General features: G+C 39.7%; 1 protein-coding gene across 22 annotated transcripts in view; it reads right to left on the bottom strand.

Moving 5' to 3' along the window:
- Positions 1 to 14,010, bottom strand: part of ST3GAL6 (ST3 beta-galactoside alpha-2,3-sialyltransferase 6) — a 73,085-nt gene that overhangs the window by 13,549 nt on the left and 45,526 nt on the right. For 11 of the 22 annotated variants that reach the window (XM_017854276.1, XM_017854275.1, XM_017854268.1 and 8 more), the window contains 4 exons: positions 11,996 to 12,091; positions 8,549 to 8,735; positions 8,310 to 8,447; positions 4,191 to 4,343 (listed from right to left, as the gene is read on the bottom strand). In XM_017854276.1, coding sequence (XP_017709765.1) covers positions 4,191 to 4,343; positions 8,310 to 8,447; positions 8,549 to 8,735; positions 11,996 to 12,091 — 574 coding nt within the window. Of the gene's footprint in view, positions 1 to 1,735; positions 2,543 to 4,190; positions 4,344 to 8,309; positions 8,448 to 8,548; positions 8,736 to 11,995; positions 12,092 to 14,010 lie in introns of those variants that run through there. The other 11 variants (XM_017854289.1, XM_017854287.1, XM_017854285.1 and 8 more) reach the window with 2 other exon arrangements.

The following is a 14,010-nucleotide window of genomic DNA, read 5'->3' as shown; positions in this document are numbered from 1 at the left end:
GTATTGAAATACATATTGGAAATAAAAATGGTTTGAGCGTCAGTGATATTCTCCCAGAATGTACTTTTCTTACCTCGGCATGTACTGTAGTCACTCAGTATTTGTATATGTTGCTAGAATTTAGATTGTAAAATAGCGAAATTTTAATGTGTTCATTTGTTTTTAATAAATTGTATATATGTCTTGCTCAGATTATTTGGTTTAAATAAAACAACCTTGAGGTTTGTAGCTTTTCCTTATACTATAAAATGCCAGATTCTTCGATTTTAACGTCATTCATTTATGGCCAATACTGTGCTTCCAGCAACATTTGAAAATGCTACCATTGGTTTTACTTTGACTTTTTCTATGACCAGCACCATCCTTTTTTTAAAAAGGTAATTTCGCCTTTTATTTTAGATTCTAAGGGTACATGTGCAGGTTTGTTACATGGGTATATTGTGTGATACTGAGGTTTGTGGTATGAATGATCCTGTCATCCAGGTTGTCAGCATAGTACCCAATACATAGTCTTTCAGCCCTTGCCCTTCCTCCTCCCTCCTCCCCTCGCTCCCCCCGCCCCAGTCCTCAGTGTCTATCATTCCCATCTTTATGTCCTTGTGTACCCACAGCACCATCCTTTTTGAAGCCTGATTTACTTTATATCATCAACTGCACTTCAGCAGCCACACTGCAGCCTATAGCTGTTGGTATGAGGGGAAAATCACACTGATTACATGTGATTCCAGTTCTGGTACCTTCCTTTTGTACCTCAAAGTTATAAGAAGAATCAAAACTGTGGCACTCTGCAGACATATGCTGGTATTCATAGAACATAGTCCATAATTAATGTCTGATCTGGGTTAAATCAGCTACTACTGAACTCCCCTTTATCCTGCTTTATAAGTACTGCATTCCGTTTCTGAGCCCGATCTAATGTATTTCACCCTTTATACACCCTCTTTAGAGAGGCAGGTTGGTTGTCAGCAATCAAGCCATGTTTTTCCAGTGTTTTCCAATTGTATTTATTGCTCAAAAGAGAGTAATTCTTTCTTCAGCTCATATCTCTTCTGACAACTTTTAGTTCCATCCTTATAACCTCTATTGTTCTGTTCCTTCACCTCTCATTCCCCCACCTCCAGATGGCCTTTGGTTACATTTATTAAAATACAGGAAGGGAGACTACCTCACCACATTTGTAGGCTTGACTGGCTTGCATTGGATCAGATTCTCTGGTGCACCCTAGGTAGCCAGGCAAGCTTTCCATCTGAAGATTAGCTTTTATCATGGGAAAATGAGATTTTCTTTTTTTACCATTTAAATCCAAAAATGCCAACTTCACTTTTTATTTTTTTTTGGAAGACAGTCTCGCTCTGTCACCCAGGCTGCAGTGTAGTGGCGCAGTCTCAGCTCACTGCAACCTCTGCCTACCAGGCTCAAGCAATTCTCATGCCTCAGCCTCCCGAGTAGCTGGGACTACAGTGCGTACCATGACGCCCAGCTAATTTTTTTGTATTTTAGTAGAGATGAGGTTTCACCATGTTGGCCAGGCTGGTCTTGAACTCCTGAGTTCAGGCAATCCAGCTGCCTCCCTCAGCCTCCCAAAGTGTTAGGATTACAGGTGTGAGCCACCATGCCCGGCCTCAGCTTGACTTTTCTTAAGTGTTTACTTGTTCTGTTATCTTATATACCTTTCCTAATTTACTTCAAGTGGAAAACCTTCAAAATTTAATGAATAAGTCAGGCAAAAAAAAAATAATGTTCAAGATTTTTTTTTTCCTTTTTGAACTTGCCTAGCTTAGCTTCATTGTATAAAGTTAAACTTCATTTCTTTAAACTAATACAAAGCCATCAGACTTTAGTAATTGTATTCTTTAGTTATTTACTTATCTAGAACTTTATGTTTAGCCTATTTCCTTTAACTTAAAAACACTGCCTTCATTGTACCAAATTACTCTTCACAATCACGGTTCATTTAATTCTGGGGTTGTCAGGGGAGAGCTTAATTAAACCAGTATGAACTTAGATTTTCAGAGCCAAGTGGTTTCAGCTTGCTACATCAAGCCACAGTCATGTGATTTTCCACGAGCCATGTTTACAGTAGCCAAATATACTTCTCAAAATGTCTTACTACAGTCAGAATTGTTGTGGTAAACTAAATCCTTAGTAGGAAGTCATATCCCTTCAAAAATCTAAGATGAAGTTACTATAAAAGACGTGTAAAACACCTCAGAAAACTAGTGTATTTTAAAAACAAAGCAATCCAAACTTATTTTCCCGGTATCTTAACCTTTCTTGGTTTTCATAAGTTAAATATACAGTATTCACAGAAATTAAGCTGGTGGTTATGAAGCACCAGGCAGCAACAGACAATAAACATAATTATTTGACGAGTGCGATCAACATATTTTAAACTAAAAATTGCAGTACAAAAATAAAACTAACACTGTTAGCATCATCTTCTGAGTCTGTAGAGTCAATCTTGAGTCAAGTTGATTACAAGGTTTTTTTGTATAATGTCCTTCAAAAAGAGCTGCTCTGCAGTCACATTGTGATACGCGTTCTAAAGAAGAAAAATTCAATTACCATCTTTCCCCATCTCAAAGTGTTAGCAGTACCAATGGAATACTTTAGAAAGTTCTGAATGAAGAACTCGAATGTGAAGTAACGAGTTGCATGTACTTTAAACTTTTGATAGCCTTTTAAATTACTTTCCTTGCTGGTTCTTGTGCAAAAGCTTTCCCTACAGCCCACTCTTTCCACTTCAACTCCCACATAAGTAAGGCTCCTTCATATCAAACCCTGGTAGACCGAATCATGGTACAATACAAATCTGGAGAATGGAAGAAGTCCCTAGGACTCAGTTTAAAAACAAAAAAGTCAGCCTGGCGATAAGAAACTTATAATGCCTAGTTCAGTTTAAGATGTGTTAAAAATTACTGTTCTATACATGAATATCTACGTTTTCTTCCTGAGGAAGTTGTTTTAATATTCTGCTCTTTAGATGACACTTGAAATACCACAAGTGCTACAGGAAAGTTTAGGGCTGAGGAGAAATGAGCCTAATCCAAAGTCTGTTGGGGCACCTAATTCTTGAAATACTTAAGTGCTTGTCTTAACGTGGTGGGGACGGAGGATGAGGGTGAGGGACAAAAGACAATACTAAAATCTAACCTGATTTATGCCACTTCCTCAGCTTATATTATAGTGGGATGATTCAAGGGGACTCATTTCATGAGATATATCCCTATACTTTATATCAAGTAATATTTCAATATTAAAAGTATACAGATAACATTTTAATCCTATCACTTGTGATGCACTACTAATTTACATTAGAATTAGAAAACTAGGAAACTCCTTCCCAGTCAAGTAAAATACAAATCCTTAGTCAGGCACAGCAGCTCATGCCTGTAATCCCAGCACTTTGAGAAGCTAAGGCGGGCAGATCACATGAGGCCAGGAGTTCGAGACCAGCCGGGCCAACATGGCAAAAACTTGTCTATACAAAAATACAGAAAAAGGAAAAAAAATTAGCCGGGCGTGGTGGAAGGGGTGCCTGTTATCCCAGCAACTAGGGAGACTGAAGCAGGAGAATCACTTGAACCTGCAGGCAAAGGGTGCAGTGCGCCGAGATCATGCCACTGCACTCCAGCCTGGGCGAAACAGTGAGACTCAAAAAAAAAAAAAAAAAAAAAAAAGGCAAAATTGTTAACAAACAAAATACAAATCCTCACTATTAATCCCTATTCAAGAGAAGTGTGATCCAATATGAAGGTTTGTAACCTTTTTGACCATGAAGATTCTCTTGTAGGGTTAAAATATTCTAGACCATCTTGTCTACTTAAAAACAAATGAGAATAATTAAGCATAGCAATGCAAGGTGAATTTGTAATATCTGAAACATAGCAGGTTGGCTGAATTTCCATAGTGCAAATATGATAGAATATCTAAAGTAAGGTTCTGTACTTATATGGATTTGATGACACTTGGCAATAACCATGAGGCCCATAAATTGGGATTTGATGCTGTAGTAAAATGATCCTGTACATGAGTTCTAGTTGCAGCCCTTGGTAGCCCTGTAATCCCTATCAAGCCCTCAACCACTCAAAACCAGGTCCCTCAGTAATGAGTGTGAGAAGAGAAAATATGGGATTTCCATCCCTCAAGGATTAGTCCAAAGCATATGTATATTACCTAAAGTATATTACCTTATTCATCAAAGACATGGTGGCATTCCCATAGTAGTGCAAAGGACTCTTGAGGTCAGAAAAGTTGTATTTAAAACCAGCTAGGTGAACTTCGTGACATATGTAAAATGCCAATGTGATGGCAATAATTCCTGTTGTTGGGTGTTTAGGTTTCTGGGGGAGGGAATAAAAAAAAAATTTTAAGCAAAAGGAGCTACTTGTTTGCAAAGCATATTTGGTTGACCGAATCATATAAAATAGGGATTTCTAAACATTTAATAAGGAGAAAAATAATTAAGCTCTCATATAAGGCTCAAGCCCCAAAGAGTATGCATATATACCTTAACTCTAAAAAATAAACTGTGACTGAAATCTTAGGAAGTCTTTAAAATAAAATATAGCTGCGGTATTAGCCCAGAGGACAACTATCAAATGAAAGAATACTGTGAGGCTTAAGGAAGAGAATGTTGCTGTATTGTTTTAAAAAACACAAAAACATGATGAGTCAGGCTCCTTATGGCAAAAGCAAAGCCTGGGAATTTTGAACACATGTATGAATTTTAAGGACAGCTTAATTTGCAAATGGATGGAATCATGATAAAAGACTTCATATATATTTGCCTTCGAATAGCTATATTTTATACTCACCATTTAACTCTAGGGAAAGGCTAATCAAGCACTTCAATGACAAATTGTAATAGTATCTGACTAGAAAATAAATATTCCAAATGCATACATAGCAATATCACAATCTCAACTGCACCATTAGTTTTTTAGAAAGAAAAACCAAGCATCCTCTTTCCTTATCTTACATATAAAGTGTTTCTTATAGTTCCCATTGAAATTACATATGACTTAGTATGATTTTGAGGAAAAGAAAAAAAAAAAAATCGAAGCAGCACAATCAAATCAACTCCAGGAGGCAAACTTGTCTGAAAATGTTAACTGCCTTCAGCATAAACTTTTCTTTATCCTATGTACCACTGTAACCTAGGAGTCATTCAGCCTCAGTGATCCCATTACTTTTTCCTTCTCCTTGCCCCTTTTCATGTCTTCTACTTCCTCTCTTCACATCTTTTTTTTTTTTTTGAAACGGAGGTCTCGCATCTGTCCGCCCAGGCTGGAGTGCAGTGGGCGTGATTCGCTCAGCTCACTGCAAGCTCCGCCTCCGGTTTTATGCCATTCTCCTGCCTCAGGCCCTCCCGAGTAGCTGGGACTACAGGCACCCGCCAACCTCCCGGCTAGCTTTTTTTTGTATTTTTTAGTAGAGACTGGGTGTCTCACCGTGTCTAGCCAGGAGATGGTCTCCGACTCTCCTTACCTGATCCTGGAGCACCTCGTGATCCGCCCGTCTCTTGGCCTCCCAACCCAGTTCGTGCTGGCAATTACTATGGCTTGACGCCACCGCTGAGCGTCCGGCCCCATCTCTTCCATTCTAGAGTCCTCTCTCGGCAGGCTTTTAATCTAAAAATGAAAAGAACACCACGGGTTGTGGTGGCTCAGGCTCACGCCTGTAATCCCAGCACTTTGGGAGACCGAGGCGGGCGGGTCACAAGGCCAGGAGATCGAGACCATCCTGGCTAATGCGGTGGAACCCCGGCTCTACTAAAATACAAAAAATTAGCCGGGCATGGTGGCGGCGCCTGTAGTCCCAGCTACTCGGGAGGCTGAGGCAGGAGAATGGCGTGAACCCGGGAGGCGGAGCTTGCAGTGAGCCAAGATAGCGCCACTGCACTCCAGCCACAGAGCGAGACTCCGTCTCAGAAAGAAAAAAAAAAAAAGAAGAGTCCTTCATCTGTCTTTATAACCTCTTCTTTATGTAGACCAGCTCTTCTGCAGCCATCACTCACAGAACCTATATTACCACCTGACAAAACTCTTAGAAGAGGAATAAGCACTGCAGTCACCCTGTACCCACACTCCAGCAACAGAATAGGGCAACAGAAAAATATGCTTACCTGGTTGAATGCTGAATTTATGACCCAACTCTCAAACAGGCATTAAGTATGCCCAGCAATCCAGTTACGTTTGACTAGTAAATTTCCATTCCTATTCTCCAAGATGAGAATTTATAACTTTGTATCCTCCAACAGCCCTACTCTTCTTCCTAATTTGACTATTTAATCTCTATTTTTTTAAGGAAACAAAAGCAGTCAAAATAGTGACTTCATCATCCCAACTCCAAATCTACCATCTTACCTGTATCTTTACTCACATTTGCAGTGCTTATCCTCCTATAATGGATGAGATGTAACTTCAGCAACTTTTCACTAGTCTATATTTTATCCCATATCACTTCTCAACAATTTTACTTCTACTTATCTACTTATCTACTTATCTACTTTCTCCCCTCATCATCAGTGTTTCTTTCTGCTGAACCACTCCCTTCAGCATATACACAGACCAAAAAAGAACAAAACACGCTTCTTCAATCCTATATCATCTGCCAACTACTGCTTCATTTCCCTGATCCTTGTTCTAGCAAAAAGTCCACTAAAGATTTATTACTGCTTGCTCGTGTCCCAGGCTCTCTTCAACCTAATTCAAGCAGGCTTTTTCCTTCTTTCTTGTTGTCAATATATATCACCAATATGACCTCCACGTTTCTAAAACCAGGGTTTATTATTTACGTTCAACCTCTGGACAGCATTCGACATGGCTGACTTCTCTTGAAATACAGCATGTGGTTTCTGGGACACCATATCCTACTCGGACTTTGATGTAGCTACAGTTCATTCTAATGTTATCACTAAGTATGTTCAGGGTCTTCCTGTGCTTTTGGAATTAAAGATATTACCTAAAATGAAGAAGCAAGAGATGTACCTGATCATACTTCACTTACAAAGATAGGAACTGAAAAGTCACAAAACACACATTCAGAAGCTGTCCTTTACCCTCAGAATTACTAGGAAAGGAAATCAGCTTTAAAATCAAAACATGGATGCTTTTTGACTTGAGCATCCCACTTCCAGCAGTCTATCCTACAGAAATCTGACAAATGGGCAGAAAACCCCTATAAACACATGTACTACTACATTATTTAAAGAGAAGAAAATGTTGGATATATCTGAGTGTCTATAAATAGGGGAAGAGTTAAATAAAGGGAAAAAAGAAAATAACAATACCTATGGCATAATCATAATTATACTGAACAAACAAAAAGGGTATGTGTTTATGAATGTATAGCAAATAGTCTGGAAGCACATAAAAGGTAGAAAAGCTTGAGAGATTACATGGGTTACAGAGGGAAGAGAACAGAATGGTGACTTCCTTTTGATTTTAATAATACTTTATTTTCAGTGTGCAACACTAACATTTCTTTTCAGCATATAACACTTTTGAATTTCTTAATCACAATTTTTATCATGCTAAATATACATCATGAAAATACATGATATATATTTATTTCTTTGGATTTTCCCTACTTTAAAAAGGGGGAAAAAAACTCATTTCAACCAAGGTATCATGTTATACAGTTACTCAAGCTTCCAGTGAAAAATATATCTGCCACCATATGGGTGTAGAGTATTGTTTTCTAGGGAAAGTAGGCAAACAGGAGTGAAAGTTAATGAGATTTCAATTTGAAGTTTCAAGAACTCTTTCAGTATGGCTGTAACTGCCATTTCTTGAATTCAGTGCCAACATTTCCTCTGACTACAGAAATGTTTCTGGACTACTTTATTGTCCTTCCTCACCTTTCCTCTGGCTTTCCTGTGATATTTTTATCAGAGCATCTCAGACAGTTCTTTTTAGCTTGCAAAGCCATGCACTTGTCCTGAAGCCAGGCCAGCTACTCTGAGCACAAGCCTGCCCGTCAGCCCACCCAGTCAGACTCTCCTCACTGCAGAACACTGAAGACAGAGTTATGAAAGAAAAACTGTTTCAGGATGCGCAAAGAGACCCCAGGAAGGCCCTACAAGGGCAGGAAAAAAACCCAACTTAAAATTATATTTCCTTGCAACATAAATGAAAAACATAAAGATAACATCCACAGATAACTACTTTTACCAACTCAGAGATGACCCTCAGAAATCATCTCATGAGATGATTTTTTTCTTTTTTTTTTTGAGAGTTCCCAGGACCCTCTATCCTACCTCAGCCAGATCTGTAGTTTGAAACCATGCAGAGATAAATACATACCTGATTTTTGGGAAACACTTTTGGAAAATGAAGCAGTTCATAAGCTGCTGTTCTGATAATGAAAGGATCTAATATTCGGATTTGATAAGGTTTATAAATCAGGTTTAAGGCTGGTTTCTTCCAAAAACCATTAGTGTTCTGAAAGTAAGAATATAGAGAATAGAACAGTGTGGCTGTCTGTTTTTTAAGGAAAAAAGCACTAAAAGTAATCTGAAGGCAGAACAATTTTGCCTACTTACTATTTTGTCACCCATCAACAATTCCAACAGCCACCTTAAATCATGTGGCTTAAAAGCAGTGAGAATCACTGTTGTATTAGGGTCATTGTGAATGGGATCTGAAAAAACAGATTCTGGATAAAAAAGTCGGAAGGTTGTCCTTCTCCCAACTTCTTCTTCATGTCCTAAAACAGGACCATTATTCATTCTGTGGATAGTAAAACATACAAGATATGTAGACCAAGTGCAGTGTGTGCCATTTCCATCACAGTTCTCAGAGGTTTCAGAGTGGGACAAACATCAGCCTTTTACCCTGCACTCTGAAGCCACGAAGCAATAGATCAATCTTTCACACATAATGGCCAAGAAGATCATTCCTTTTCATTAAATAATTGGTTGATCAAAGGCAGAAATACTCATTTGTATTTGAAAATTAATTGTGGAGCCAATGATAATTCAGTCTTCCCTCCAGGGGAACTGAAGACTAAATAAAATAAATGGGAACACAGAGCCACAGGATACCAGAGTTGAAAGAGACCTTGGAGGACAAACCCCTGGAGAGAAAATTACTTGCTCAAAGCCACACAGTCATATAGCACATGGATGTGTGTGACTAACCGGTAAGAAGAATCGCATTTAAGTTGGTTTAAAGACCCATCAAAGTTCCTGTATTCTGAAATAAAGTTAACAATATAAATTTGCTATATTATATTCAAGCACAACCAAATGAATGTCTATTGCTAGAGTAAACTAAAGAACCACAAAGGATCTACTGTTGGGTTTGTGTATGCTGAAAGCCAAGGTTGGACATGCACTATTTATGCACACATTATGAAGGAATGCTATAAAAAAAGAAATGCTGTTTCCAAAACAGTGTCCCCAAGGAGGATAAATACTGTTTTGCCCTTTGCCACTGACTCTATGTAATATAAGATGAACAGACTTAATAACACTTGAGATGACTTTCAAAATATTGTACCCATGGCATTTTCCTGTAAGGGCTTCCTGTGGCTCTAAATTATCAGATTTAGACAATTACGGGTAGAGAAACCTGTGATTGCTTCAAAATTGTTTTGTAGGTAAATTATCACAGCTTCCTCAAAATGGATAGTAAACAGAAAATAAGGTGACCTCACCATGCAGAAACCCTAGGCAGCTTGTAACCCCACAAAACCCCCAATACTGCCAAACCATCCTAATGTATTGCCTCAGTATGCTAACTTTGCCATTCTTTAAACTATTCATAGCTACTCCTAACACACACACACACACATCCCAGATGATGACCTTATCTCAAACTTTCACTAAAAAAATAGAGATAGAAAGGGCCATATTTTCCCCTCACTACATCAGAGGGACTCTTGGTAGTTGTAACCACAATTCTGGCTCTCCTTTCCATTAGAAAACATTAACCACACTTGTATTCTGAACACCCTCCCCTCTCTTTTACCAGACCAATCTCTTTCTCATTTCACCAGTTAACCAATATGCTATAGAGCCTCCAATCTTTTCAAAAGAAGAAAGCAAAAAAAATCTCCCCTGACTGCATAACCATCTCTAACTGCCATCTGATTTCTCAACTCCTCTTTGAAGCAACATTTTTGGACTATATTGGTTTCTCTACATTTTCATCTGTACATTCAGGGGTACATTCTCTGCATTCCCTCTTCAACCTATTCCAGCTGGACTTCTTGCCACATCATGCTTCAAAGCCTGCTTTTGTCAGGAGTGTCAATGAGCTTCAGGTCACCAGTCCAATGGTCACCACTCTGTCCTTATCTTGCATGACCTCTCACCAGCACTGGGACACAGTTGGTCACTCCTTCTGTTCTGAAACACTTTGTTCTCTTGGCTTCTGTGATCACTTTCTCCTGATTTTCTTCTTTTTTTTTTTTTTTTTTTTTTTTTTTTTGAGGCAGAGCTCTCACTCTGTCGCCGGGGCTGGAGTGCAGTGGCCGGATCTCAGCTCACTGCAAGCTCCGCCTCCCGGGTTTACGCCATTCTCCTGCCTCAGCCTCCCGAGTAGCTGGGACTACAGGCGCCCGCCACCTCGCCCGGCTAGTTTTTTGTAGTTTTAGTAGAGACGGGGTTTCACCGTGTTAGCCAGGATGGTCTCGATCTCCTGACCTCGTGATCCGCCCGTCTCGGCCTCCCAAAGTGCTGGGATTACAGGCTTGACCCACCGCGCCCGGCCTCTCCTGATTTTCTTCTTACCTCACTGGTGGATCCTCTTCATCTCCTTTACACATTCCTTTTTCTTTGCTCAACCTCTACACTTTGAGTTCTCCAAGGCTCAGTCCTCACTCTCTTCTCTCTCTCTCAGTCTCTCCTTGAGAAATCTCATCCAGTCTGTAGTTTAAATACAGCTTATAGGCCACACACCATCAAGATTTTAACCTGTTTATCCAACTGCCTACTCAACTTACCCACTGCAAATCTAACAAGCATCTCAAATCTAACATATTCATATCATGGTTTTCCTCTAAACCTGCTCCTATACCACTCTCCAGTCAATCTCCTAAGCTGAAAACAAGAGTAGGAGGCATCCTTGATTTCTTTATTCTCATTACTCTTCACATCTAATACCACAACAAATCCTGAAAACTCTAAAACACATCTGCAGTCAGTCCACATCTCTTCCTCTCCTATGACAATCCTGTCCCAAGCCACCATCATATTATACCTGAATGCAGCAACCTAATTGGCCTCTTCATTTCCACCCTTGTCCCTCACATTCCATTGTCCATGCCACAGCCAGAATATTTAAGAGATGACCAGATTGCATTGTTCTCTTGCTTAAAACCCTTAAAAAGCTTCCTGTCGTACTTAAAATCCAAGTTTCTAATCCTAGCTTACAAAGTCCTCTGCAGCCTGATTTTTGCTCACCGCTTCAGCTTCCAATTGCACCACTCTCCCCCTGCCTGCTACTTTCCAGCCTCACTGGGTTTTTGTGCTGCTCCTCTCAAACTCAGGATCATCTCCTCCTGAGGCCCTGCAGCAAACATCCTTTCTGCCTGGACTGCTCCACCATAATCTTCGTATGGCTATTGCTGCGTGGTCACTTGGGCCCTGCTTAGATGTCTCTTTCTCAAAGTGGTCAATCATTACAAAGGAGCCATTCAAAGATTCTCTATTACATCCTTTTTAAATTATGTATGGCATTTATAATTTTTATATATTTAATTACTCATTTTCTTCCCTCCACAGGGAGCACAAACATTGCTCTTATCCACTGCTATCTCTCCTGTGGCTAGAAGCATGCTGGCATACTAAGGAAACTTAACAAATATTTGCTAAATGAGTAGCCTGAAATCTAGGCCTAACTCTAGCCAAGAGGCAAGAGAGAAGGTTGTGCAATAAAACACACTAACAAACATCTCCCCTTCCTTCTAAAACACAGCTGTATTAAGGTAAGAAACCATATTCTTTTGAAACTATTCTAGGGTAGCAAATAGAAAATATATTTACCTTATTATTACATCATAGGAGTCGATTTTTTCTCCTAATGTCTTATTCTTCAAAACTCCTCCATTACCAACCACCACACACTTTTTACAGGGTATGCTGTTGGACAGATGGACAAGTGAGAGATTGAGCCATCTTTTACAAAACTGGTTCCAAGAATCCATGCGTACTGTCAGAAACCCAGTGCCACATTCCACTTGTTGCGCAAGTAGAAAAAGAACCAGCCGCGACTTAGAAGTCTAGAGCTGTATTAAAAAGATACAAGATCCAATGAGTAACATTCTATAGGAAGAGCATATCACTGTATGCAACTAGTATCAGCCCATACACGTTCTCTCATTTGATTCTCATAGCCACCTACTAAGATAAGTAAGCCTGATATTCCCATTATATAAATGAAGAAGGAGGTTCAGAAATCTATTATGTAACATTTTAAAGTCATACTCCAAAGTGGAACTAGCATGTGGATCCAGAACTTGAGACTGAAACACCCCTCCATATAGGACTCTGTATGTGTGTTTTACATTATGTAAGTCTACATTTTTTGCCAGCATCACCCACTCCTCAAATATACTACCTCTGGCTCTCTGCTGCATAAATGTGGATGGACAGTTTGGAATCTGGTGCGAAAAGTGCAGTTTTGTGTACTCTGCCCATGCTCACTTCAATTTCCCCAACATGGACTGGTCCTTGGAGCTTAACTAATACAAACAAAAAGTTCATGCGGTGTTCCTGGCAAAGAGCTTTAAAGTAGAACACAAAGGGGAACTCCATGTTGCTGGTCCATCTGTCTCCCAGCAATTACCCCCACCCAGGCAGGCCTGGAGAAATGACAAAATAGACCATGTCCTTGCCCTCTAGGAACAAAACTACAGAAGGGAAAGTTGTTGAGGCTGTCCTTCCAGAGCCCTCATGGCATGGAAAGTCTAAAGAGAACACGGTTTCCCTAAGACCCATGAAATCGGCAGACCAGATGAACTCAAGACCTTAAGGCTTTTAGGAAATAATGAGTAGCAAAACTGTACAAACACTGTAGAACATGGAAACACGGAGAATGCAAGAATTCAGAAACTGTTTAAAAGAGCCAAGCATTGGCTTTGTCAGGTAAATAGGAAATGATGTACACACTCCTATATTCATTAAATTTACCTTTTTTGGGTAGTACAGTTCATCTGATTATAAGGTTTAACACTGTAACATTTAAAAAATACTTTTAGCATATTTTAATTGGAAGCTCTAGGCTCTCAAATATTAAAGAGTCATGCGTAAATCAGTATCTACCTAATCAGTCAAGAAAATAAGCACCAGTGGCACAGGTTTTAAGGACTTGGGGCGGGGAGAACTATCCAGCAGATGCTCCTTCAGTGTGTGCCTGAAACCTTGCACTGTGGACACGTCTCATGTCACAGTGGGTTCCAGAAAGGTCTGTTTGTTCATTTAAATTCTCTTTGTTTTCATTTTTTTATTTCTTTTTTCTGGGAGTCTATAGATTGAGCAAAAATGAAATCAATGTCAGACATATTACATTTGATTTGGTTCAAATGTGGCTGATGTCCATTTGCAGCAGAGAAGAACTGAGGGGAGGAAGGTACATAGTGTTGCCAGCAAGGGGACGCCGAACAAAAACAATTTGCCATTCATTGTAAAAGTGGGCGGACACCACATAGTCAGTGTGAGTCAGTTAACCAAGATAGGGGACTCAAGGTTCAATGAGCAGGGATAAAACCAAGGTAAGGGGGAAAAAAAAAGGTAAGTACAGAACTTTCAAGAGACAAGGCCAGAACATTTAGAGAACAAGCTGCAGCAGAGGCTGGCTGGAGAACAGTGGTCAGTGTGGGTCTGCTGGATCACTTGGGGAACATGATGACCACATCATACCCTCAGGTGGTGTGACTTGCTCCTGGGCATGCTCTTCCCAGTAGATTTGATGGAGAAAAGAAAAAAAAAAAAAAAGCCCTTCTTTTTTGAGTGAGTGCCACAATCAGTGCACAAGTAACATTCAGGGAGGGGATGATGGT

The sequence above is a fragment of the Rhinopithecus bieti genome, unplaced genomic scaffold, assembly GCF_001698545.2.
Source record: "Rhinopithecus bieti isolate Rb0 unplaced genomic scaffold, ASM169854v2 scaffold_38527, whole genome shotgun sequence".
In the NCBI taxonomy this organism is placed as follows: Eukaryota; Metazoa; Chordata; class Mammalia; order Primates; family Cercopithecidae; genus Rhinopithecus; species Rhinopithecus bieti.
This window is presented reverse-complemented; position numbering and strand designations above follow the sequence as displayed.